General features: G+C 43.3%; 1 protein-coding gene across 1 annotated transcript; it reads left to right on the top strand.

Moving 5' to 3' along the window:
* Window positions 1–108: 108 nt before the first annotated feature.
* On the top strand, window positions 109–27,669 carry SLC35F4 (solute carrier family 35, member F4). The gene is made up of 9 exons (XM_010579870.1): window positions 109–163; window positions 2,535–2,615; window positions 3,666–3,854; window positions 7,974–8,271; window positions 15,875–16,094; window positions 22,879–23,004; window positions 24,221–24,413; window positions 26,120–26,209; window positions 27,220–27,669. Exons 1-9 carry the CDS (start codon window positions 109–111, stop codon window positions 27,459–27,461), a joined length of 1,494 nt encoding a protein of 497 aa, XP_010578172.1. The 3' UTR covers window positions 27,462–27,669.
* The last annotated feature ends 1 nt before the right edge of the window (window position 27,670 follows it).

The raw sequence follows: 27,670 nt of genomic DNA, 5'->3' as shown, positions 1-27,670 counted from the left end.
TTTCCCAATCTCTTCCGGTGGCATTCCCTTAAAATATCAAATGATGCCCAAAATGTAGATTCATTCTCAGCCTGTGATTCATCTCTGCTAAAGCCATGAACTGTGTTCATGCTCGACATTGACTGTGTCGGTCTACAGAAACTGGATGAGGCTTCTGTGCACAGTGAGTTACAGATATCTGTTGCAACTTCTTACATCGAGTAGTCAGGTTAAAAGAAGGTCAGGTAAAGTAGTCAGGTAAAAAGTCCCACCCAGTGTAGACATCTCTGCTCAGGATGGTTGTCCAAGGTCAGGTTGGACAGGGCTCTAAGCAACCTGATCTAGTTGAAGATGTCCCTGCTCATTGCAGGGAGGTTGGGCTAGATGGCATTTAAAGGTCCCTTCCAACCCAAACTACTCTATCATTCTATGATTCTGTTATTCCCTGTATAGTCATAAGGAGATGCAGATAGTCCCAGGGCACTATTTTTCTCATCCTAAGGTTGACATCTAAAATAAGTCAAATGAATCTGACCCAGGCAGTGTCACTCCACCTTTGCTGTGGAGGAGGTGTTTATAGTACCTTTTTAGTGCATAGTTGCTTCTCCATTTGCACATGGCAAGTTGTGGCAGCACCCTGCTGTTGTCCTCTCTGGAGAGGACCATGAGGTCTCCATAAGCATGTGGGATTTATGAAGGTATATGGAAGTTCAGTGCTCTTGATCCCCCTAAATTTGGAGGGTCTTAGTGGATCCCTGCTTGATAGCTGATAATGGCTGTGTGAGACAAAGAACCTGAGTTACATGAGTTCTGCCTTCCCTTCCTCTTATGTGGGGTAACATTGCACACGTGTGAGGTTTCATTGCTGAACTGTGTAAATGGTGATTTGTCGTCCTTGCTGCTGATACCAGGTTTGGCTAAGTTAGCCCAGCATATATCTATTCACCTTGCCTGTCAAAGTATATCCTTAAAATACATTCAGATTCAGTAGCATTAGCTGGCCTGGGCTTTCTAGCTGTAACAATGAAATATTGATAAATCGCCCTGCTATCTGATTACTTTCAAGCATAAGGGAAGAAGAATTCAGTAAATCAAGCAGTGACTGTCGATTAAATGCAATCTCTTGGATTGCAGTTCTGGTCTCAACTGCTGGGTTTCTCAATGTACAGGAAAAGATTGATGCTGCTTTGTTGTACCAGATATAAATAGCTCTTTTTGCATGTGAGGAAAAATAGGTTTCCTTGAAATTTTGGTTGCGGATCATCTGCTAGACTTCTGCTGAGTGTGATGTGAATCTTGATCTTGTTCTAAATTATATCTGAATTGAGATGCGGCATGTGTCTTTCAGCTTAATGAAATCTCTTTACATGATGCATATCAAAGTGAGTAGTGATTTGGGTCAAGGCACCTTGGTGGCTGATTCTCTGAGGACAGGCAGTCAACAAACGCTTTCTGAAAATAAAACTTCTTTAAGTTGGGGACCTGAAAATTCATAAGTGCCTTTTTGAATATTTAGCCCCAAAAGTACTGATTGTCTTAATCCCGTGGAGGCTGGAACTAAATTTCAGCTGTCAAATAAAGGTGTTATGCTGCTTCTAATGGGGTGAATGGCCCAGGGCTGCTATTTCTACTGCACTTTTCAACCTCAGAGTGACTTGCAACATGTTTACAAAGTACCTAGGTAATGTTATCCTTGTTTGTTACAAGTGGGAGGAGTAACACTTGGAGTTATGAAAGGAGTAGAACAAAATCATGGGGGGAGTTGTGTGGCTGTTAGATCATTATTTTTCTCCATTAAAAAGAAAATATATGAAGGTGAATGGCTTTTTAAAGGTCTGAAAATATCTAGTAGGCTCTAAAAAGCTCTGCAGAGAGTAATGCTCATAAAAAATGGAAAGAGATGATATGGCACTTAGACATCATATAGGTCTTAATCCTTCAAAGTTGACTTTTGCGGGTCTACTGTCATAGACTGTGGCTTGCATACTGCATTGATTGACATTTGTAGAACTATGTGGCAAGGTGGGACCTGGACTTGGGCATCCTTCTTGTGTCAGAGATCCATCATTGGACAGATGACAAAAGGGAAAAGCATCTTTGAGAAAGATCATCTCAAGGGGGTTAGCTGCTGGTTCAGTTGCTTGTCTACTTAGTGTGTAAAAACTGACCTTAGAGGTTCTAAATAGGCTGAGAGAGGATTTTTCTGTATAATACCATGTTCTATACATGTCTGTCTTCCTTTGCCATCTTTGTAGTTAGACCTGGTGAACCAAACATAGCTTTAAGTTCATTGAAGGTTATATGAACCCTCTGAACTTCCTCTGGCAAAAAAGTGTTGACCTGATTCATGCATTCTCTTGAATCTTGAATACAGTCCTTGCTTTAGAGTATAATTTTATGTTGTTTGGCATGGAGTTATTTGCACAGTGTACTTTAATGGCTCATGTTGTAATGAAGAATGCTGCCCTCTGAGATGTCTGCTGTATTTGTTGCACATCTGGCACCTTACACATGGGCTTTGTGTCTATTTTTGTATTCTTTACAATGTGAAATAGGTGTGATTGTCAAATTCAATCCTTCCAAGTCATGGCAAAGTCAGTGGCTGCCCTGGGTATATGCGTCTTCCGTAAATTTAGGTAAGATGGTCACCAGTTGAAGTAGCAGCTGCAAAATGAGCGGTGGGTGATCTCAGCTGACCACGAACACACATTTTTATTTACCAAAACGGCCTGTCAGATGACTTTCTGAGAAGAGGACTCTCTTACGCTGCTCATGTGTTGACCTCTTACACAGACACCTTCGATAAATTCAGGAGTACATGCAAGATCACCAGGCTCACACTGCCAGATTCCAGCACTGCACTCTTTTCTGTTGTTTGCTGGTTCTTAATCCAGTCCTTCAAGCTCCTACGTGTAAAATATGGTGTCCTTCTCACTAGCAAACTTTTCATCTGGTACCACTGGTATTTCTGGGACCTGGGTCCTGTCAGCTGCCTTGTGCGTCTATACAGCCTCTGTGTGAAATGCAGCATCTCGGTGTTGTCTGCACCTAGCAGAAGAAGAAAAAGCAACTTCTCTGAAGATGTGGAGATTCTGATTTGGTGCATGTAAAGGCTTAAAACTGGTGTCTTCAATGGTTTAGCAGAAGTCTTCATCCAAAAGAGCTGTCAGTGGCCGTGGCTTCATTCCATACAAGAGTCTCAAGGATCGTTCTGGAGGATGGAAAGGGGAAGCTCTCCTCTGGAGAGACTGTCACCACTGACCCCGGGAGGTAGTGCTTCCTCAGCCCTCCTTTCCACCCTAAGGGAGAATGGTGACCTCTCCTTTTGCCTGATTCAGTGTCAGTGCTCAGGAAGGGGCCCACGTGAGTACAAATTCCTTTGCCTGTTCAGACCCTATGGATGGAGCCGTGGGGCTAAAAAAATACTGCAGCATAGGGCTCTCATTTCTTCAGGGGAAAGACTGGTTTTCATACAGCACCTTTTTTTCTATAAGGGGGGAGAGACTTAAGTATTTATTTACTTACTTATTTACTTTATTCTGACCAGAGCTGAAACCTTGATTTTTGCAGTGTGCTTCCTTTCTCCCGCTGAATCGTTTGTATGCATTTCACTGACAGAGTGTTTCAAAGCCCCGCTTTCCTCCAGGGAGTTTACAGCCAAACTGATGCAAACTCTTTCTTCTCAGGTGCCTCACGATCATCTGTCATCCAATGCAAGCCAGGAGGCAACTGCCCCAGCAGACACAGAGGCATGACTAGGCAGCTCTCCCCTCTAACTGTTGCTGAAGATTCTGCTGCTCCCATTCTTGAGCTGCAGAATCGAAGTCCCTCGGGAATCTGTCGGCACAGCAGAGTCGAGAGGCAGAGCAGATCAGGTAGGCACAACAGCCGCATTCCCGGCGTCACAGCATGCCTGCGAAAGGCCTCTTTCGTCTGTCTTTTGAAAGATGGTGCAGAGTCCGAGCATGTTGACGTTGGTTTATGGTGCTGCGAAAAGCAAAGCCACGTGAAAGTCCTTCCTGTACCTGTGTGCAAACTGGGGTTAGGCGGGAAGGAAGCAAGGATGGGAGGAAAAGGCCTGGGCCTCAGTAGGTACGTGTAATGTGTTAGGTATCTGAGAAATCATAAGGCCAGTAGGCACAGAAGATCTTGAAAGGATGGTTAACGTTAGCACACAAGTTAGTTTTTACAAAGTGGTTATGTTTCCTCAGCTTCAGCCTGGCCAGAGACCAGGACCCTTAAGAGCCAGCCATGTTCCTTCTCAAAGACAATGACAATCTCAGCTCATACTGTGGACGGTCTGATGAAGAGGAAGAGAAGGAGCAACAGGTGGAAGGATATCTAGGAAAGACCATCGCAGTTCAGATCATCGATCAGCTGCACGTAAGGGCTTCCATCAGGAAAGTGTCACCCACTTTACTGCAGAAGTTTAGCTCAAATGAACCTGTAGGTACAGTGAACACTGACTTCTTCACCATGATGTCCATCCATCACCAGCAGGGATGGCAATGGGAGCGATTACAATATGCAGCCACAGGCCTTTGAGTCCACTGAATTGTACTGTTGAGGAGAGAGATGTTAAATGACTGAAATAATTTAACTGTTCAAGTTCTTTGGAAGACTGTCTGTGTAGATACTGTGAGCAAAAAGGGGAGGAAGAACAGGTTGGATCTCCCTTGCACACTGGAATTGTGGGAGATGAATCTTCCTCTTGTCACTTCACCACCGATGGCAGCAAGAATCAGCCATTTTCTTCTTGTGTTGGAAAATGGAGGGATCTCGTACTCCAGGAGTACTCTCTTGATGGAAACCCTCAGAAAAATATTGGAGGTGATTATTGCTGCAAAGAGTGGATGATACAGCATCTTGCAGTAAAGATCATATGTAAGATACCAGAAAACCGATCTATACTCATTTTTGCAGATATCAGGCTGAAATAACTCTCTGCATGCTGGCACTAGGGTACATCCAAAATCAGAATCCTTCTTCTCTAAGAAAGGGCTTTAGGCCACTTGAGAAAAGAGTAGTGCCTTGACATCATACTCTCTAAACATATATTTCGCATTTGTTAATTTCCCTTTTTACCCTGATCTTCCCTTCCTCATCATTGAGGTCTAAGTAGGACTGACCTGACCGGTAGGTAAACAAATATAAAGAGTATTATTTTCTAGAAAGTAGTTGCCAAATAGTCAAAAGAGTTCAGAAGAAAAGCTGTAGGTTTTGGTTTTCCTCTTCTCACTCTTCTGAAAAATGAAAGCAAAAGGCTTTTCTGTTACCATATTGTCACAGAGATATCACAAGCAAGAATTATATTATAGACAAAAGGACCATGCAGGGGTGTTTCTGCTAGCTCCCTTTCAACACAGTTTGCTATTGACCAGTATCATCTCCATGTGTCACCTGCAGTGTCATCTGCATTCTTTCCCTGTCATTTCATCCTTGTTGAGTTCTCAGATTGTTTCTGTGCTCTTGACAGGGTAAGTCTGTTGGTTTGTTTCAGGTAGAACTAAACACAGACACCAAGGATTTCTACTACCTTGCTAATTTTAAAATGCTATCTACCAACCACTTTGGCTGATCAGTTTGTTTTCTCCTCATTAACATGTAATTCGGTATCTGAACACAAGTGCTACTTTCTAGCTTACTCCAGCCCCAGCTTCATGACTTGGAAATACTTAAACCTATTTAGTATGAATTGTGTGCCTGCTCACCATGTGTCTTTGACTTCAAGCCCTGTAATTATTTTAAAAGATATTTCTTATCTTGTCCTTTTGATTCTTTGGCCAAGATTTAGGTGTGTACATCCCATGGATTTTGAAAGCAACCATCAAGCAACTATGTGTCTTTGGCTGGGAATCCATCTCAATTTCACTTAAATGAAATGTAAATATCTAGTCTAGGGAGAGATAAGCACCTCCAGTAAACTTTAGATATATATGAGGATGAAATCAGCTACCTTCTCACCATGCCTGTCCATTATCATTAAATATAAAGGGGCCCTAGACAACATGTTTAGTCTGCATACACAATTATTTGCTAGCTACATTACTTGGGATGAATCCTACCCATTAAGCACTTATGAAAACTCCCCACTCTACATTTAATCAGGCTAAAACTTACATAGGTCTTTAAATCCAAGGTAGGACTTGCAACAAGTGTATATTTCTGTGCTTTTGCCTAACATGCTAACCTGGGACTATAAAATCCAAGTCAAATGCTAACGGTAGTGTCATACATAGTAACAGCAATTACATAGTTATTTGGAAATTGAAAAATAGAATGCATGGATAAAGGTGCTATAGTCTTCTATCATTGTATGATTATTTTAATTGTTAGCTGAAGAAGGACTAATTGCATGGTAGTTTTGCTTAGCAGGAAAACCTGCAAGTGGATGTTGCATAATATATTCTTTTTAAGCCATTCTAACTTGCAAATAAACTGTAATTTACTTTTTAATAGAAGATGTCAGTCATTATTAGTACTATAAAAATACCTATTTTCTCTCAGCAGCCAAAAAGAATGCTAAAATGATGCTTGCCTTTTCAGACCTGTGTCTGATTATCCTCTGCATGGTTTAATAAACCTGTAATTTTATTTAAATTCTTGATTCACTACTAAACAATGGAGCCACTGAATACTGATTATTTTTAGGAAAAAAATATACCATATAATTGCAATCACAAAAAGCTCCATGTCCTGGTTAGGAAAATTCTTGATTGCAAATGCGCTCCCTGCTATGATGAATCGTTTTTTAGATGTAATGTTGGTCTAATGTAATAACTTGGAACCTCAGTTTGACATTTCTTTATGGCTCTAGCAGAAACAGTAATAGAAAAGGAAAGTAAACCTGAGTCTGAAAGGGTACCTTTTTCACATTTAAGTTGAGTGTAGGACAGTGTATGCTCTCACTGCAGTAGATACATAGCTCCTCTTAACATCAATAATTATATTGTTTCTCACATATACCGCATCGTGTGTTGATGCGACTGATAATTGATAGTTATAATTAAGAATAGCTGCAGGTCATGAGTTTTAGAAGGAACTCCCGTTTCTTCTATCAAACTGATGTGATATGGTCTAACGGTGTAAATGGTTGGAAGCTCAATGCTGCCACATGAGCTCATGGGGCAACAGCGTTAGTGCTCCTCAGTATCCAATGCAGTTCAATCCGTTGTTTTCAGCTGGGATCTGTGAAATCAAATAGAGTTCATGGGTTGCGTCTCTGGAAGATATGTCTGGAGAACAAGTCACCAGTCAGTAAGATTAAATTCTCTGTGCTTATGTTAGGAAATCTGCCGTGGTCTGCAGATTAGATCTGAAAAGTACTGTACTAAAACGGGAAATGACGACTTTCCAGTTCCTCCTTGATTATGTGTAGAGGTGTATTTCTAGGCATGCCAAGCTTCAGTTTTGTCCAGTTTCCTTTTTTAACTTCAAAAATGTAAATACACTAACTTGACTGGAAAAGTCCTTGCTCCACTTGGGTATATAAAACCAACAAACTGTTTCTTTTTCCCCTCCCAGCTTGCAAATAAAAAAGTGATTCTTGAGTTAAAATCTTGAATGATAAGAACTTGTTCCTGGCTTCAGATGTACAAGCTCAGATAGCTCTTATGTTGCACACATGCACAGTAATTGACTTTATAATGTAATTGTTTCCAAAGGATGTAACTCTGTTCTAGAGGTTTGGCTGACAGAAGGAAAGAAGGGCTGATATAGCAAACAGTGGAAACAGCTTAACCGTAACACTGTTACCTCAGGCTTTGGTATTGTGTTTGTATTTTGTTCCTATCCCCTTGAAATGACAGAGACAGTATTACTGAAGTATTTCTGTGCAGGATTTCGGTGTTTGTGGGACACAGAGGAATTATAGAGAGAAGACAAGGGGATAGTTTGTGTCTGGATCAGAAGAGGTGATTTTGCCAAGAATTGTTTTGAATGCATTCATTATGTGTGCAACTCTTCTCTTCTTCTATTTTTTTTTTTTTTTTTAGGAGAAGAAGGAACACAAACGCACACAGAGAGCAGCAGCCAAGAAGCTGAAAGACAGACACGATGCCAGTCTTGCACATCCACATTTCTCAAGCTTATCTGGAGATTTCTGATAATTTTGTCCGTCTCTTCCTCCTGGGTCGGGACCACGCAGTTTGTCAAAATCACGTATGAGACCTTTGACTGTCCTTTTTTCATGACTTGGTTCTCAACAAACTGGAACATTATGGTTTTTCCCATTTATTATTCTGGGCACCTTGCAACTGCACAGGAAAAGCAGTCTCCAATCAGAAAATTCAGGTAGGCTTTATCATGGCAATATCCCTTTAAACAGTCTGATTTCTGTGGACTGAGATCACTGCTCTTCTCAGTTTGACCCATGGTGTCAGACAGCAGAATAAAGGTCGTGCTGCAGAAAATCTCATTCATAAATAGCTTACAGAAAGCTAACAGATGAGTGATATATGCTTGAATTAATGGATAATTGATTGTTAGAGGGGTTTTTTTTACCAGTAAAGGTAAAGGCCAGTAATTTGCTTATAATCTTGCTATTATATTATCTAATCTCTCTATATTTTGTGTTCTTGTCTGGATCAGGCCATTAATTAATCTGTTCTGGTCCACTTATGATAGAACAATAGTGTAAAGTGCAACCAAAACAACTCATAGTTGAGAAGAAAGATGTTCAAAGCTGAGGAAATGGTTTCCGTGTGGAAGACCATGGCTTACTCTCCACGCTCAGCAAGTGTAGCAGGGTGAAAACTGCCCTTTACTCCTCCTGCTGGATCATAGCATGGAGCATGAGCATCCTAGTAGCCTTCTCTGCTCTCTTTTGTGTGGGGTAGGAATTAAAGCAGGTTGCAGACTCTTGGTTTTCCTTCCCCTGTAGCTCTGAGGGGTAAGCTGGCATAGCTGAGTGTCTGCCATCCTGAGGAAATGACATGAAGGCTTTGTCCCATCTTCTGTCAGGCTCCACATGGAAATACCTCTTCCTCTGTGTTGCGAGAGCCAGGGGAAAACCTCCTTCTGACTCTAGCCTTTCCTTACGCCACATGGCTGCATGCTGTAATTAAGTCTCAACCTCAGGTGCAAAGGAGTCCATAGTACTAGCTATAACATTAGTCTGCAGGGGTGGAAATTTATAAATCCCTCTTCAGTAGCTGCTGTGAAATCATAGAAATACAAGGTTAGAGGGGAACCCATAGAGATCATCCAGTCCAACCACCAGCACTGCAGCAAGACCAAGCTGGCTTAGCTTCACCCTAGCCAGTTCTTAAGAAAGCCGTATCTAACCTGTCCTCAGGGCTTGGAAGTACCACCATGTTCTGGGACAGTTCATTCCGGAGTTCCTCCTCTACTTCCATTATTCCACTGATCTGACAGTGGAGTAGAAGCTGCTTTAAAGGATGGAACTAAATTCAGCTTGCCAAGAGATAACACAGCTTGCCCATGGAGGGAAGAAATTCACAGGATAATTTTGAGCTGGGACCCAATTCTGTAACTCCAGTGCAGACTTGCTTCGAAAACAATCTTATTGACTTCAGCAGAATTGTCTGTTCTACAAGGTATTAACCAGCATGTGGCCTGTACCTTGTTCCCGCTGACAGAGGGTTCAGCACAGCTGTCATTGAGCACACAGGGAATTCAATTTGTGACTGTCAGGCTGGAGTGTAGCAGGGCCAAATTCTTCCCTCAGCTGCTTTTGCCAGGATCTGGGATGTAATTTGGTCCTAAATTATCATTTCTGTCAAATCAGTGTGACTGAAATTGAACAGTTGCACTTAATTAACTGCTTCTCTGAAAACCCTGGTGCTTTGTACGTTAATGATGCCTTCATTCAGATTCTTGCTGGAGTATTTGTGAGAACATTAACAGTGTCAGCTTGGCTTCTGGGTATGGGGTAAAGTAATAACAAACACACAGCAGATAAGGGAGAAGGTGAGAATAAATATCCCTGCAGGTAGATCCTCTGCAGTTAGTTGGTTGATTATATATCCATCAGAGCAATATTTTGGGCAAAACATTTGTGGCAATGCATAATACAAGTACGCTTAAATAATTGATAACATTTCCCAAGCTGTTAGGAGTTCAGCTTTTAAAGTTGAGGACACATGCTAACACGCCCAGAGGAATTTCTGCACACACAGAGATGTGAAGTAGTTTTGTGAATGTGTGCGAACAGGAGACCCGATGGGCCAATGGAAAGGCATCTTCCTAGGCTATTTCCTACTCCAGATATATTGGGAACTCACATCCTAGGGAAGAGGTAACTGCTGGTAAATACTGACTTCATGATGGGGACCAACTGCTTGGTCTGCGCCATGTTATAACTTGACAAGCCAAACTCTTTCAGTTTGGGTATGGGAATGGACATCTCAGGATGAGTGCTTGATTTTCTGATGACTTAAAGAATTTAAAAGCATCATTTGTAGTTTTTAAATTCAGAGAGTTATAGACAGATTTAGTTCGGAAAGGATCTTTGGAGGTCATTTAACCCAGCCTCTTACCCAGAACAGATTTTCAAAGCTAGATCAATTGCTTGTATAATTGTTTGGTTTGTGTTCTTGGTATTGTTCCTGTTACAGGGCTTTCTATTACATTTTGTAAGATTCCTTGTTGCTTCATTTGCTGGTTTTTTTCATAGAGTAGCTAATTCTTGTCTTTAAAGCCCATGCTGTAGTGATTCCAGACCTACCTCAGAGTCCAGAGGTGATTTGTCTTTGTGTTTCTGGAGGACGTGGTTACTTACTAGATGCTTTAAAGACATATGACATTTTGTCCAGCAGATATTCCTGGTGGATCAGAACAAACAGTGTCTGTGATATCTTGGCAGAGATCAGTGATCATGCAAGTGACTTGCAGAGTGCTGCCCCGGGCTGGCAAAGCTGTATAGAACCACTGTTACTTCAATAAATCCCACTTGGAGGGATAGAAGTCTAAATCTTTAACTTTAGATTGGCTTTCTGAAAGGTTTATAATCTTTGAGATTGTAAACTGTGTATTTCTTACCTCTCACACTTCACCTTAGAGATCAAATTTTGTGGTCTTAGAAACTAACTTATGGTTATTACTTCCCTGCTGCGTTTCAGTAAAGTATTTGGGTTGTCTTGAGGCAGAAGACACACCTTTTGGTGTCCCCTCGGTATTGTAGATAAAAGGTATGTCCCACATAAGGAGCTTGAAAATCCTTGCATTAGCAGTAGATAAAATGATCTGAAGCTCAGTAAGCTCAGCAATAGGAAATCTAACCCTGCCCATATTTACCACAGCAGAAGACACTCCAGACTTGATGTAGGATCCTAGCAGAGTTATGATTTGGAATAGGTGAATGATATTTTCAATGTCAATAAATTTTGCCACCCCATCCACCATCTTGGCTTCTCAAGGACAAACACTGTGACATTCAGCAGCTTTCTGCCGGAATATATCCACGATGTAATAGCTGAGGTTAGTCCTACAGGCGCTATGCAGCCTTGAGGCACTGGCTAGGAAGAGTGTCAGTAGGTGCAGGTTTAATAAATATGAACATGTTGGGAAGAGTTGGTTTTTCTAGCAAGAAGGATAACAAGATGTGAGCATCACTTGAAGTAAAAACAGAGCCATAAGTAGCTGATATTTGGTGTCATCTGTCATCTGCAAGTTTGTCACCTACAAATCTCTCTATCTATGTTGCAGCAGTAGCTCAGTCCAGCTTCCTCAGCCACTCACAGAAATCTAGGTCTGCACTGCAAATCTAGATCTTCACTGCAAAGGGCTTTTCAGATGGGCTTTTCAGATAAGAGATGAGGATCTCCGTTGCCTGAAGCTGTTCCAGCCCCAAATGGCTCAACAGTAGGGAGGAAGACCAGCAGCACAAAACCAGGGTTTCCCTTGGACCATTCCTCTTGGGAGACAGCATTCCTGTGGTGCTGCCCCCCGAGCCAGACACTGCCTATGTGAGAGGTTCGTGCACAATTCCCTTTCCTCTTGCTCTAGCTCTTCAGCAAATACAGCTGGCCAGGCTCTCTTTCTTAATGTTCAGACTTGGTCAGTCCTGGAAAACAATTCACCAGTTGCTCAACCACCATTACTCTGTTTGGTGCCTGTCTCCTGAAATGGAGCTGGAAGGTATTTTATTGCAGCAGATGCCATCATTTAGATAGAAGGACTAAACGACATAGTAACAACTTGTGCTCACAAAAGGTCCCGTGGTGCTTCTTGCTACCATAATGTCACTGGTGGCCTTGCCAAATTTTAATCTGGCTGATGTAATTACATTCGCTGTATTCACGTTACCCCAGGTAGCGTCTGTTAGCTCTGCTTTTTCTGTAAGCTGTTTTAAAACCAGCTGCTGCCTTACACTCCAGAGGCTGCTGTGTGTCAGGGGTGAATAAACCCATTCTTCTGCAGGGGCTGGCATCAGAATAACTAAGAGGCTACGCAAGCTATTTAGTGGGTGCCAGAGGCAAAGTTACATGACTGCCTGAGGTGCTGTAATTCCTGAGAGCATGGCACACTGCCCAGAGCTGATGGCTGAGGGCTACCTGCAAATAAAAAGAGCTATTTATGTTAGAGGGCAGGTTTTAAATAGACTTCTTGTGCATTTGGAAATAGTTTGTGTCATAGTTCCAGGGTCAGCTGCCCTTAGATATGTCTCTGCCTTTAAGTCAACAGCCTACAGATATTATTTGCATGGGGAGGGATCCGTGAAGCCCTCTCTCCTGAGCACAGGGTTTTAATCACTGACATGTCTGATGACTCCTGCAAGTTTAATTTTAGTTGCATGCCAAAGAGGCTGAGTTAACCACTGAGCAACCAGCCCTCACAAAGCCCGGGGCAATCTACTGTAGCCATGACTGGGAAAATAAAGTATTCTTCCTATCTTCTCATTCGCTGAGCATTATTCATGGAGTTCTCCTAGACATGGAGAATTCATCAAGTCTCCGTCTCACTCAGCGTGACCCTGTCACAAGTCTTTGCTGTATTTTTTTAATTGAGAGGTGAGGAACTACTGGCCCCTCTTTTGTCTGGTCATTGTTGCTCTGTGTGGTGGAGGCTCTTCCATCTGCTTAAAGAGCCCATTGCCTGGGGCCTGTGAAGTGTTCCCAGATTTCTTGTCCTAACTGTGAGTCTCTGCTCGTCCCTCCCACTGCTTCTGGGAACTCAGAGATAAGTGACATTTGCCGGGTTGCCACAACGGCCTCTCCCAAACAGCTGACCAGCCCACAGAGTCCAACCCAGGATAATACAATAATCACTGAGTCTTCCTCTTTGCGAGGATTCACAGTCAGGGCACTTTGGACTCCATCCTCCTGACTGTGGTCTGAGTTTGTCTGTGTGCAGAAATCCCAGAGATCTGCAGGACAACAAAACCCATCCTGGCATCCCCCCCACAAACACCCTTTTTGGCTTTGGAAGCCACCCACCCTCTGTGTGGATGGAGGAGCAGAAGCACTGGGCTTATTCCCAGCATCTCCCCGGCAGTGGAGGGGCCACGATGGATGACAGGGATATAATATCCCATGGCGCATTTGTAGAAGAGCTTTTCCTGCTGCCTTGCGGACTCTATCAGTGACAGGCTTGGATGGTTTTGCTGTTGCCTTTGTACACTATCAGCATAATACTAGGGTACTTAACTGTGCCCTGCGTTACTGTGAGCAGCCCAAGCACCTTTCTCCTTTGTTTTAACACAGCACAATCTTGTTTCCTTTAAGACAGGTCCTGACAGCTTCTGAGACAGGTTGGATTTACAACTGTGTAACGATCCAATCCTGCCTCAAAACCACTGGCAGAATTCCCACTGGATTGGAGAGAGCAGGCTCTGTACAGGTCTGTAGTTCACAACGCAGATCTGTTCTTGCCGGGAGATGGGGCATCTTGGCTCTGGTGTCATGTAGTGGTGGCATAGCCACGGTGCATCCAGGTCAGAGGCTACCTGTCTTGAAGTGAGAGGTAGTCTGAGCTCAGAATCACCCTCTGCATCCACTTAAGTCTCAAGGGGAGAAAAACATCTTTTAAATGTAAACTGCTATACTTGGATGTCCACAAACACTCAAGTCTGTGCTACCGGTGAGTCCATTCTCACACGAGGAAACTCATCACCTTTAACTCCTGTTGAAATCAGTGATACAAAAGCCTACAGTCAAACTTGAGCATTAATTTGCTTGCTTCACTGAGTATTTACTTTGCATCTTAGATAAATGATACACACCACTAGCTATTCTCTTTCTATGTGTAACGTTTCTGTTCTGATTGTTGGAGAACAGGCTGACTTCTGAGAACGTTGAGGTCAACTAGAGTGAAGGAGACAATTAGCAGATCTGCCTGCCTGAGTGTTAACTTGGACACCCTGGCACAGAGTTTGAGAAAGGAATTTATTGTTACCAGAAATGACTGCTTTGTACCCCAGGTCATTTTAGTAGCAGCAGGGAATGAATGGCTATTAAGTAGAATCATAGAATCATTTAGGTTAAGACATAGCTGATCTCATTTATTACATAGATGTTATTATTCTACTTTCCTCAAAACAAGAGTCATGGTTTCCATTGTTAATAGGAAAAAACTGCAATATTTTTAATAGCAGATTTCCCCAGAATTCCTAAAAATGGTTTAGGAGACCCGAAAACAATTCTATCTTTAAAGGCAAAGCTAAATCAGGATAATTATTACACCGCCACCACCTCTCCCCCCCAAATAACAACTGGTTTTGACTTAGTATTGCAGTGCATTCTTTGAAGTTACTGATTAGTTCTACATACATTTTTTAGCAATCTTCCAAACACAGCTATATTTGGCTGTGAATACTTTGGGGCTCCGAGGCCTCATGGCATTTAGATTAGTCCGTTAATGTTGCCTCGTGAGGATGTGTTGCAGATTGATGGTACCTTGGTTCACTCCATTGGTGTTTCAGTTGTATGAAGCATTCACCTGTGGGACCTCTCATGTTTTAAATAGATGTGTCAGAGAGCCTGTCATGTCAAGAAATGAAGCGTGCTGGGAATATCTTGAGGAATACCTTTAACCAAGAATGCAGACAGTGGTGTTGCTAAAAAACATCCTTCCCAATTTGGGAAAGGTAGAGAGATGTTTCAGGAGGGGTGCAGTGATGGGCCTTTAATCAAGCTGCATGCTTGAGTACTCAGTCTCCCCTTAGCCCACACAGGTACCACTTTGCACAGGAGTGCTGTCCCCGAAAGCAGTGTTTTCTGAACTGACCCTTCCCTTTTGTGAAATCCTAAGAAGCAAACAGCTCACTTGTGTGTGACATAGTGTTTGGGAAGCTAGAGATTTGTTTGCAATTTAATCCACAAGGAAATGTCTCTAAGTGAACAGAACTTTTCACTGTATAATAAAATAGTTAAATATCTTTCCCTCCCCTTTTCTTACATTCTTGTTTGACTGGCTCAGGCCCACTGGCTGGTGGCTCACTTTCCCACCATGGTGATCTGTCTGGCAGTATTTTTGAGTATCTTTAGGCAATTCTTGAAGCTTGCTTGGCCGTACATGAGAATATATTTCAATAAGAATAAAAACAGGTTTTGGAGCAAAGCAAGAAAAAATTGTCAAGCTACAGAGAAAAAATTGTGGTTATAATCTCTCTGTTCATGGCCTCGAAGGCAGAGTCTGAGAACTGTCAGTGCATTATAGATAACCTTCATTTCTGTGTGTGAGTCCCTGGGATTGTGGTTGTGTAGAGTGTGATTATTCCAGGTAAGTTACTTCTTTTCTATTTGTGAAATTGCTGTTTTAAGAAGATTGTAGGTTATTTTCTCTATGTGAATTAAACAATAGATTTTTATGGGTGTGTGGAGTAGTTAGGAAAAGCACCTAATTGAATGTAATAAAAGTCTAATGAATGTTTGTTGTGCTGGAGTGAATGCTAAGGAAAATCCTAGCTGAGTTTTAAACTCTCTTCTTTTCATAGGGAATGCAGTCGGATTTTTGGTGAAGATGGTCTGACGCTGAAACTCTTTCTTAAAAGGACTGCTCCCTTTTCTATTCTGTGGACTTTGACTAACTACCTGTATTTACTGGCTTTAAAGAAGCTGACAGCCACAGACGTCTCTGCCCTGTTCTGTTGTAACAAAGCTTTTGTCTTCTTGCTTTCTTGGATTGTGCTGAAAGACAGGTTCATGGGAGCAAGGGTAATGACATGCCTGATTTTCAACTCTTTCTTGTTTTCATAATTGCCCTTAAATCCATAAGCTATTGTGCTGCCATAGTACAGCTGCATTATGGTATACATATACCGTGAAACCATTTCTCATTTAACGTTATGATGTAAACCTAAGCCTGAAGATCAGTTAGAGATCTCAGACTCCAGAGTAATTTGATGTGGGAATTTCAAGAAGCTATTACAGCTAATTGTAATTTGATGAATTAGAATAGGATGACTTCTAGTTTCATATAAACCTATTCTGTCTTGGGTTACAGTGCTGAAGTACAGTCAATTAATTTTATTTTAAACTTAGTGATAAATGTCTAGGTTCTAACCAAAGCAATTTTACTCCTTGTTTGGCTAGATAGCTGTTTTCAATATGTAATGTATTTTTCTTATGCCACCGTATTACTTTTTACATATACATAAACGAATACAAATGTGCACGTGCCAAATATAGTTTAAAAGGGACAGCAACTGTTTTGCATGGAGGTGTATTTTGCACTGAAGTGTTATAGGACTCACTGGCAGTAGTATGAACCCTGCAAAAAGGAAAAAAAGAACTCGAGCAAAATGATATGTGCCTGGATCTGGGGGAAAGCAAGCATGTTTCCGGTAATTTTACATACACAAATCTCCTGATAAGCAGCAATTTAAACTGTTGACTCTATACCTTGGCTAAGGAGCAGCTAGGCCTTCTGCCAGTTCTGCTGGTGCAGATTTCCCTGTTGAAATGGCTCAAGGCCTAATGGTCATGCTGGGTACAATCCTGATTTGAACTGTCAAGAGCCCTGAACTTGATTAGGAAGTGGTTGGGGCCAGGCGCGGTGCCTGTGACCAGAAGGGGCCACCAGCAATTGCATCCAAGTTCCACGGAAAGCATGCTGGATCAGGACACTCATCTGAGTGAGTTTGTTTTTTAAAAAATGAGCACAGCAGCCTTTTTTGATTAATAGTGTGATAGAAGGGTTCAGAAATGAAAGGAAAAGGCATCCTCTTTTCACAGGCATCTGACCTAGCTCTTGGAGCGGCCACAAGCACACTGAACAGAGAGCACTGTGCTTGGGTTTGGGAATGGAAGAGGAAATCGTTTAAAGTAAAACAGTTCCCTTAAATTCCTGGTGAGACAGGGCTGGCTGGGCCGTTAGTAACGGTATGGGGCCTAAGCACCTCAAGACATGCGTGCCATCACACAAGTGAACTCTTGGGCAGGGATCTTCCAGGAGGGTTTTGTTGGACTGGCTCAGTGGAGGGTCTGTGTCCAGACGAGGCAAAGTCAAGGAGGCGAACCGGTGTTTCACGGACCTCAGCCTTAGTGCCCTTGACGGACACGGACATTTCATCTTGCAGTTCTAAAGCCAGACATCTGTATATCTGTTTCATTTACAACTTAAAATATAGAAGCATCAGGTAAATGTGACCTACCCTCAGCCTGCTGATGACTAACTCAAAGAATAAGCAGGGTTTGAAATCCTTGGTTCTTCTCTACAGAAATTAACAGGAACTGTAACTTGCCTCCTCTGCCCCTCTCAGGTTCCAGCTGAAAAAATAGGAAATTTTGTACCCTTTAAGCTAACTTTTGTGTCAAAGCAACCTCTTTCTAGACGAGCAAGGATAGCTCTTATATTTTCCTAGCCTACTCTCTTAAAGAAACCTAGATTGAAAATAGTAAAGCTATTTTCAGTTATTAGTTATTTTTCACTGACTTAAAAAAAACATTGCAGTAAATATGCATTAGCATTAATGCTGTAAACACCATGAGGTTTGCACAAGAAAAACCTGGCAGAAAAAAGTGAGCAGGAAATTCTGCACGTACAAGAAACTGGTTTTTGCTGCTAACTGGCAGATTCTGGATGCACGTTGCTGGAAAGGTAATTAGCAGCATTTTCCTGTAGCCCTCCTGCCAGAATAACATTTAATGATGTTAATAACCACGCAGGAGAGTGTTTGAGAACTAAAATATGACAAAACAGCACGGACCCAGCCTTTTGTGCTTTGAATGCCTTTACTGCTTTCACCCCCCGGCCTCTCAGAGAGCAAGTGTAATTAGGTTATTTGGACAGTAAGGAGACAAAAAGAAATAAGGGCTTAATCATATATTCTGAGCCAGTGTTTTTGCAAAAGCACTTAGCACCCAGGAGCACAGCCAGTTTTTCAAAGGAGCCCAGCTCCTAGCAGCTCTTTCAGAGCTTCAGAGCCGTCGGGCACATCTGCAGCGCATCGGAGATGGGGACGCAGCCGGCGCTTGTGTACCTGAGACACCTTTCATCTGCCTGGGCTTGAGAACCAGCAGCTCTGCAGAAGATTCCCAGTATCACCAGTTCCCTGCCCACCTGGTGTTGCTGCAGGCAGTCTCCGAAGTGCCTGCAGATGCCCGTGGGCACCCGGTAGCCGCACGGCCAGCTGCCCGACAGCTCTCCGATCCCCCGCCTGCATGCCGGCACATCGCCCTGGAAAGCAGCTGCCGGCCAGGCTGTGGGGCTGGATTTTCAGATGGGCTGTCTAAAGACAAACCGGTCTTGATGGCCACCTTATGGTACAGCATAATCTTGCCCGTAGAAGTGTTGACTAGCTGCAGAAGGGCTGCCGGGGGTTGCACGCAAAGTTTCAGCTGCCCTGGCTGCATTTGAGCTACCCGGAGTGCATGTTCTGCAGTGAGAGCCACGTGTCCTCAGTGGTGATGCTGTAGCTTGGGAAGAAGCTTGCACCCAACTCAAGAGAGAAAAATACCAACTGGAGAAAGAGTATTCATATGAGAAGGACATATACAGCAAGGACTATTAGCTATTTACCTATAAAAGTAGTGCTTGAAGTATCTACTGCCCTGCACTAGAAAACATAGCACAGTCCCTGTGCTATGCCTGTACCATAATCTTCTTTGCTTGCACACTTCTGAACATCTCACAAATTAATAATGTATCAGTGTTACACTGGGACTTCTGGAAGTCCAGACAGCTTTGGCTCAGAGCAAGCACAAACACTTAAAAGACTTCACGTATTCGAGTAGTTCCGTTGGCTTGTGTTGCTTAGATTTAGCCACGAGCTTAAATGTTTGCATTTTTGAGCCCTCGGTTGTTTTTCATCTGTGAAGTTGAATTAATGTTTATTGGGTAGGTATGGAGTAGTTTGGGGACATTTTTGCCCCCCAAAAGGTTGACTCTAGCCTGGAAACAGGTTTCTTTGTAGTACAGCACCTCATTTTCTGCTGTGCTTCACATGGGAAAAATTGTTCCTGAGTAAAATGTTGGTTGGCCTTGCTCTCTTCCAGGGGGAGAAAAAAAAAAAAAAAAAGGGAGGCTAATTTCATTCCTTACCTAGGACGCTCCAGAAGAAAGTTACTACCCTCTTCCATTAATTAAAAGCTTTGTTTAACGAGCTGTCAGCTACAACAACCAGCTTTGCTTCACTTTGACCTTGCTGCTTCTTGTCAGCTTACAGAAGCCTGCGGGAGGTGCTCTCAGGTTTCTAAAGCAAACACATGACAATTGTTAGGCAGAGGTCAACTGTGCTAATGCAGTGGTGTAGAACTTGTGGGAAGAGCTTTGACCATGAAACTTAAATAATGTTCTTGCTGTTTTCTAGTGTCAGGTCTTATTTATCTGATGTCTCATGAGATGCTGCTCCATATGTGTCCATCATTTTAGTTGTTTCAGGAAAAAAAAGTGTTTGGCTTTCTAAATATTTGATTAAATTAGGAAAGTGGCTCTCTGAGTTTGGTGTAGTCAGACTGGGAAGATGTTTTTCCCAACAGGAAGAATCTCCTAATGGGGATGATGGATCTACTCATTTTCACTAATACAAGGAAAGGACTCACTTGCTGGGTGCAATTGCTGGGAGCAATGAGTGCGCTAAGAGTTAAGTCTCAATCCTTTCCCTTGGAAGGAGGGGATAACTACATTGGACTTTGCCTTGTGGGAGACCTTGCTTGAAACATTACAGCTGAAATATTCCAGCTGACAGCTGAAGTGCTACATCTGAATTTATGTGCAAGGCAAGATGTATAGTGCTGCCTGAGATGAAACCAGCCAGGCAGTGTAGCAGGGCAAGGGGGGCTTCTGGAAACTGATAGGAGGGGCCATGCTGATGTCTGAGAGGTCCTGGGTGTAATTTGGCATTGCTGCAAGGCTGGACTTTTGGGGTATTTGTATCTTAGGATAAGCTGTAAGGTGAACAGCAGTGTTACACAATTATATTGCTAACGAACTACTCACTAAACTAAAGGTAGGAGGGAGAAGCTCTGTAGGGACCATTCCCTCTGAACGGGGCTGGAACACATTCTTCTAAGAGAATTTAACTTTCTTTTGCTCACCGGTCCTTGTATAGATGTAAGGTAAGGGATCAAAATAAACATTGCTGCATCTTGGGTGATGGTATGTGCATCTTGTGCCAGATGTGCCCTGACTTTTCAGCAGGGTGAACAGCAGAGGGTGATGTCCTCCAGCACCCCACTTAAGGAGCGAAGGCCAGATTCCCATTTTGGCAGTGGAAAATGCAATGTGCTCCCCTGTCCTCCTCAGCAGCCTGCTGGCAAAAGCCCTAAGTCCAGAGAAGGCACTCTTGGATCCACGTTCCTCCTCTGGATGAAGAGACTCAAGCCCTCCTCCTGGGATGGCCTGACTGCTGGGATGTGTTATTCTGGGAAGGAGGGGAGGGAAGCCGTCTGGTCCCCTCTTGCTAAAGCCCTTCCAGATCTCATGAAACCATTGCATTACACCTGAAAGACTGTGAGTACATGTGTGACTCCAGCCCTTGTCATTAAGTTAGGGAACCTGGATTTCAAGTGCCATTTCATGGTGAATTTGGAGGTATCAATGGTATCTTCAGGTTTAGGTGACAGCTGGGCAGCTTTGTTGAACTGTATCTTGGAGCTTGGATCTTTTAAATAGAAGTAAGGTGGGATATAGATATGCACTGTGGTTTGTGACTCTGCCTTTGGCACTGCGACTGCAATGCGAGGCGGGTACCTGTGTGCCTCAGTTACTGGCAAAACGGGGCTAATGGTGAGAGGGAAGTACTTAAAGCTGCACCTAGGAGATGAGTCCCCCAGTGAAGATATTGGCCTAGATACCTATGGGATTTAGGAGCGCTAACATTTTTACCTGTAGTCTCAGAGATTGGCTCCACCCAGGGAGTTGATTCTTGGTTTTCCATCGTGTCCCACGTGTGGACACCTTTACCTGAGTCAGGCATGTGTTCATTGAAACATGGTTTTGCTCTACTGACTGGCTCTGTTGAAATTGTTTTGTGGGATTTTTGTGCTTATTGCCTCAGCCTGGCTTACATCTGCTCAGTATGAGTATCAGTGGGTTTTCTGAGCCTCTTGGTAAAACTATGTGAGATCTGAAAGTCAGGCTTTTCTGCAGAAGGACACATGATTTGGTCAAGAGGCCTTTAAAGTCTGTGGTGTGAAGCACACAAAGCTGAGGTTTGTCTAGCAGTAAATATTTCTTAAATGAAGTTTAATGACATTTTCCAGGAAGCAAGTGTCCATCTCACATTGGTGTTGGCTCAGGAGTTGTACCAGAGCTGCAGGAGCAAGAAGGTAAAAAGCCCTGCCTGGCTCAGCAGTTGAGTTTGGGAGCCAGTCGACGTGCCAGTGATGGTAGAGGTTAGCGCTGTTGAGATGAACGACATTACTTTCTTCCTTTGTATGAATGGAGAGAGCCTGCCTTGCCCATCCACTGGGGAGTTATGTGATTCAGTGGATATCTGGGAATAGAAAACAGGGTGTGAACCTTCAGTGTTGCTGGTGATTCTCTAACAGCCAGCTTTGGGTATCGGCATTTGTGCATCTTTTGTTCTGCACCCAGCTCTAATACACAAACAACCTTTTTTAGAATGATAAGATGTTTAACGTCATACTGATATTTTTTTTCTTCAATTTCTGTTAAAAACCCTATCTTTCAGAAATGGAGCTGTGACTTTCCACAGGTCTGAGGAAACACTTTTTCCTTTACAGTCCATGGAAGCTAGGTATTTAGTGTCTTTGAAATTCAGACTCCGTATTTACCTGCTGAGGGCAATTAGGTAGAGGGGGAATTTTTCAAAGAATAATACATGTCGAGATCCCTACTGCTTCCTTAAGGTCCTTGGAGTCAAGACCCAGGATTTCAAATACAGTGTGGTTAATTATTTCTGTTCTTCTTCTTTGAAGATCCTTAAAAGCTCTGTCTGGGTTTTTCAAATGAGGCCAAAAACCTAAGCACAAAGGTAAAGGCTTCATAAAGAAATTTGGTTATGTCTGTCCAAGAAAGCTGGCAGGGCTGTTAGGAAATACCGTGCACAGTCGAAGCAGCCTGGAAGAGCTCCCAGTGGTACACTGGTATTCTACAATACAGGGGTCATTCTCCTGCAGTGATGTCCGGGAAGGTCAGCCATCTAAATATCTGCATTTCAAGTCAAATTGGTGGCATTGCTAAATATTTCTCTTGTTGTATAGTAGAGCATAATATCTTAAAAGTTCTTGATCTTGGAGTCATATCTCCAGAGTGGATGTTTAGCTTATAAAATACTTAATGATGGATGTTCTGTCAGTGAGTCCCAGGAGAATTTGCAATGCTATAGATCCGTATTGCTATCAGTGCATACACTTTCATTATGTTTTACATCTCTCCCAACTGCACATAATTTTCCCTATTTAAGGGAAAGCAAGAAAGCTTCAAGTCAGAGAAAGTAGCTAGTGACACTCATTAAAACCCCACACAGTGATAATCTCTTTCCACGTAATGAAATTACACTGAGCTTTACATTGCTTTGCTTTGTCTGTGCAGATAGTTGCAGCAATAATGGCAATCACAGGAATCGTAATGATGGCATATGCAGATGGTTTCCAGGGCGATTCAATTATCGGGGTAGCATATGCTGTTGGATCAGCCTCTACATCAGCATTGTATAAGGTAGGTCATAACTGTTTATTAGTATTCTTATATTCTTTAACATTGGATGTACAAAGCGAATCACTATAAAATAAATGTTTTATTTTATTCATCCCTCCTGTATCATTCATATTGTGACCAGGCAATGTCATGATGTCAGGAAATCTACTGTGAGGGTAATTAGTTGTTAGCTGCCAAATATTCAGAATGACTTTGCTTTATGTTCCTTTAATGAAATCTCCGTTACTGTGCTGCAAGGAGTTTAGGATCACGTTTTAATCATTTCCTGCCACCGCAGTTTATCGACACTATTTTGAAGGGGCTTGCCATATGCAGCAGGGAGGAGAGCCTGAATGCGGATAGTGCTGCTTTCTCTGAGTGAGGACGGACAGCTCATCCCTGGTCTGCACTGCAGCTTTCTTGTGTATTCCGTGCTCGTGCTGGGCTCGGAGCCTGTGTGTGTGCGCCCAGTGCAGGCAATGCGTTAGAGACGTGCAGGGCTTTGCCGCCTACTTGAAAGTAGGGGCTGCCCTTGAAGGTGAGGGATGAAGAGGGCAGGGATGTGTCTGAGTTGTTAGAAAGAGGTTGGGCTAAACCTGGTTGTATTTATTGTTAGCTCGGGGAGGGTGAAGCGTGTGTAAAGAGGAGCAGAAGTTTGGAGTTAGTTGTAGTGGGATAAGAAGTTGCCTCCCAGCTTTAGACTTCACTTGTCTCGCTAATAAATTTGTTGTGACCATTCACAAGTCACTCAAAGTGCATGAATTTAGGCTCATGTAGGACAAATCCTCCATGAGGCTTGTGCTGCCTGGGAATCCGAAGCGAGTCCTTCCAGGCTAGGCTTTCCTCTCACAGCAGGTTCATGCTGTGGAAATCACTGGAGTCCCCTCACAAATCCTAACAGTGCCAAACGCAGCCCAAGTCCTGTAACTTCATTGCATGAATGGTGTTGTCCTTGGGTTCTTAGTTACACTCCTCATGGCATTTTTACAGACTCAACTGTCCTCACAGTAATAACATGGTATCCCCCTCTGTGCTAAAATGCAGGAAAGGACAGAAATCGGACCAAAGCTCTCCTTGCAAAACTCTTCTATAGGAAAAGGCCAGGTTGTGGCATGCTGTTCTGGTCAGGGCTGTCCTGTGCCCAGCTCTCCCAAAGGGAGTGGAAACTGTGCAGGAGGTCTTCGCTTCCCATGACAGGCATGAAGTCTAAACCCCTCCTCTCTCCTCTCCTTTGCAGGTTTTGTTCAAAATGTTTCTTGGAAGTGCAAACTTCGGGGAAGCGGCTCATTTTGTTTCTACCCTGGGCTTCTTCAATTTAATTTTCATCTCTGTTACCCCGATCATACTGTATTTTACAAAAGTGGAGTACTGGTCCCCCTTCTCTGCTGTGCCGTGGGGTTACCTGTGTGGAGTAGCCGGCCTCTGGTTAGGTATGTGATAAAAAAATTTACTCATTTTTATAGCTCTTCTCCCTCTCCCCTGTGCCACCCCAATACAAAATCAGCGTCAGGCACAAACAATTCCCCCCCACTCCCTTAAGCAGCAGAGCTCTTTCACAGATTAAATCTGATCCCAGTGAAAACAGGTACTGCTTGAGAAATTATTTGTATTTTTCATAAGAAGCCTTAATATTAACATTAATAGCAGAGCATAAACATGAAGCAGTCATACTAATTGTCCACTTTTCATCTTTACATTCCTACTGTAGTTTCATTGGTATTTCTCTGTCTCTGGCACAGCTTGATTGCTATAAATCCAATTTCAAAGGGCTGCATGTACCCAGTCAGTTCCTGGCATGCTCTGTGGGGGGGGTGTGCACTGACACGGGGACCCACACTGCTGGGGCACCTTCCTGCGGGTGCTGCAGGGCTCTGGGCAGAGCCTGTTAAGGCTGCGTTAGCCTGTAAAGGCTGGTGCTGTTTCATTGCTCGCGGTGTTCACCTCCTCTCCGCCCTTCCACAACGCTCCCTCTTTCAGACCCACAATTGCTATCCTCTAGCCAGGCAGAATATCTGTTGGATTCAGCCCAGGGGTGTTTTAATTTCCAGATATAACATCCTTTCCTTCAGTAAAGTCTCTATTATTTCATAATTGAAGAGGTTTTTGTCTCCACTACAAGTATATTAAATGGAAATAAAGAGAATGGCATTGCCCGGTACGTAGCTCATCCACACAGCTGTCCTGAGACATGGTTGGGCTGATGGCTGAAGTGCTGTAAGCACCTTGAAACTGCTCTAACCAGAATCGCAGCTGGTCTGTGAGCACCTAAGGGACAAAAAGTAGGGATAATTTATCACCCAGCAATCTACCCAAGTGTGTAATCCTAACCAGGAGGGAATAACCTTGTGGAGCAGACAAACTTGCTCCTTTTACGGAGGGGACTCATGGCAGAACTGGGTGGTGGGTAATCGGAGGAGGGGAGCTGGGGTCCTGCCACAGCACCAGCCCCTGGCTGCCAGAGCTGGAAGAGCACCCTAGGAAATGGTATGAAAGAGAAGTTTTTGCAGTTTGCTTTTGGTCTGTCAGGGAAATTGGAGCAGGCTGGGAATGCTGTCATGTAAAAAAACCCCACCCCATAAATTAAAGGTATTGGAACATTTGTATTTCTGTCAGCTTTTATTTAGCTGCAGTTAACTTCATCGGCTAGTTGTATTTAGTGTCCTTTAGATTACGAGTTCCTGCTGCCATCACCTTGGGTGCATGGTCCAGCTAGAGGGGTGTGGGACCTTTCATCAGTGAAATGTCCTACTAAGACAAGGACAACACAGCCTCAGCTAAGAGGGGAAGCTGGGATTACCATCTTTCCGGTAGGAAGAGAAATGATGGCTTGTGGCAGCAGAACTAGGTTGTTGGTATCTGATTAAAGCTTGGACAAAGCTGTGAAATACAAGTGTGATAACCTTGGTATTACAATTTGTGTAAAGATGTACAGCCCTCCCTCTTCCCCCATGCAGAACTTCCCCTCATGTCACACTCATATATAAAAAAAGTAAAAATCAATCACTTTGTGACAACTACATCATTGTGGTGTGCATACTGAGCATGTATCATACTTGTAGAGTCAAGGCAGAGGAGAAAAGTCTCACTCTAGTGTTTTTCCTAATAATCATGTATTATTTTCTCTGTTTTTCCCTAGCTTTCAATATTCTGGTTAATGTTGGCGTCGTGCTTACATACCCCATTCTGATCTCTATTGGCACAGTGCTCAGCGTCCCTGGAAATGCAGGTACAGGTACCAACGTTGTTGGTGGAAAAATAAGCACACGGGCATGCAGAGAACAGCAGCAGTTTATTGTCTAAGTAGTCAAAATCTGTTGTCACATATTTCAAAAGCAGTTCAGTCTCCTTTGGCTTCCACGGATGCTCCTGGTGATGGTGTTTCAGTTAGTGAATGCCTTTTTTTTGGTCTTGCCTCCTTTCTCTGGGAGTGATGGGATGCATCCATACCACGCAGAGGAGAGGGCAGGCTGATCCCCAGCCAGCAGCCCAAAGCTGCTGGTTGCTGCTGAGACATGGTGGGGTCAGCATGCTGCTGCTGTGGCTCAGCACTCTGCTGGTGAGTTGCCATGCAGCAGCAGGGCAGGGTGTGTATGTGGAAGTTTACGCTAGAGTCTTATCTTGTTGAATAGCCTCTGTCTCTGCTCTTCCAGTCTCCTCCTTCACCTTCTTAGCCTCACCACTCCAGGCATTTGAGCATGTTTTCAAAGCAACATCTATTTTTAGGGGAGTGCAGGTCAGAGCTGTGAAACAGTCAGTACCTGTAAGAGGCTGCTGAAGGGCTCAGATGTGGCTGTTGTTGCTGGTTTTGGACTTTGGAGGCTGGGCTTGGAGGCATTGACTCCAGCTTTCTGACCTTCACGCTGCTCTCTCCCTGTCACTGGTCCATACAGCCGAAGAAAACATTATGCCAATGCAACTTGCTGTAGATAAAGGCTTACCATAAAGTACCTTCCCTCTCTGACCAGAAATAGAAACCTTGAGGCTTAGACCGGCACTACAAGGCTTCCTCAGAGCCTACATGAAGGCGGTGAGGAGATGTGACACTTCCAGTACCACACTCTCAGGTCAAAGCTGTTCTCTGAACTCAGGGAGCTGGTCACTCTAGAGGACTGAGAGTGACATGGCCAGTATCATGGCCAGAGTGTGACACACAGGTTACGGAGATGTGCCAGGCTGGTCTGATGCTGTAGTTCATCCTGCCGCAGTTTTGATGGCATTGTTGTTTCTTCTTCACAGCTGTGGATCTGTTGAAGCACAAAATGATCTTCAGCGTAGTGAGGTTGGGAGCCACCATCATCATTTGCATTGGGTTTCTGCTGATGTTGCTCCCTGAAGAATGGGATGAAATAACCCTTAGGTTCATCAACAGCTTGAAAGAGAAAAAAAGTGAGGATCACGCCGACGACATCACAGACTCCAGCGTACACACGAGAAGCAGAAGTAGAGCTAATGGGACAGTGTCTATACCACTAGCTTAGGCCTGGTGGACTTTAACTGCACGCAGATGTATATTCTGTGAATATAGCTTAAATTTCCTCACTACTTGTATGCTTAAAAATGACATTTACTCTGAACTGGGGATGAACTGTAAGATAAGAGAAAGACATCTATAATAAATGTTTACATTTATACACTTATCAAGGAACGGGTGTAAATAACTACAATAAAATGTTTTGTAATAAAAAAC

Source organism: Haliaeetus leucocephalus, unplaced genomic scaffold (genome assembly GCF_000737465.1).
Source record: "Haliaeetus leucocephalus isolate CR32 unplaced genomic scaffold, Haliaeetus_leucocephalus-4.0 Scaffold678, whole genome shotgun sequence".
Taxonomy (NCBI): Eukaryota; Metazoa; Chordata; class Aves; order Accipitriformes; family Accipitridae; genus Haliaeetus; species Haliaeetus leucocephalus.
The sequence above is the reverse complement of the archived record's forward strand: the minus strand, read 5'-3'. Positions and strand labels throughout refer to the sequence as shown.

Excerpts from the sequence above, each read along its gene's own strand:
- SLC35F4 (XM_010579870.1), top strand. The coding sequence starts at position 109 with ATGCTCGACATTGACTGTGTCGGTCTACAGAAACTGGATGAGGCTTCT. Across the intron at positions 164-2,534 it reads GGATGAGGCTTCTGTGCACA|GTGTGATTGTCAAATTCAAT; the intron begins GTGAGTTACAGA and ends AATGTGAAATAG. Across the intron at positions 24,414-26,119 it reads AGTAGCCGGCCTCTGGTTAG|CTTTCAATATTCTGGTTAAT; the intron begins GTATGTGATAAA and ends GTTTTTCCCTAG.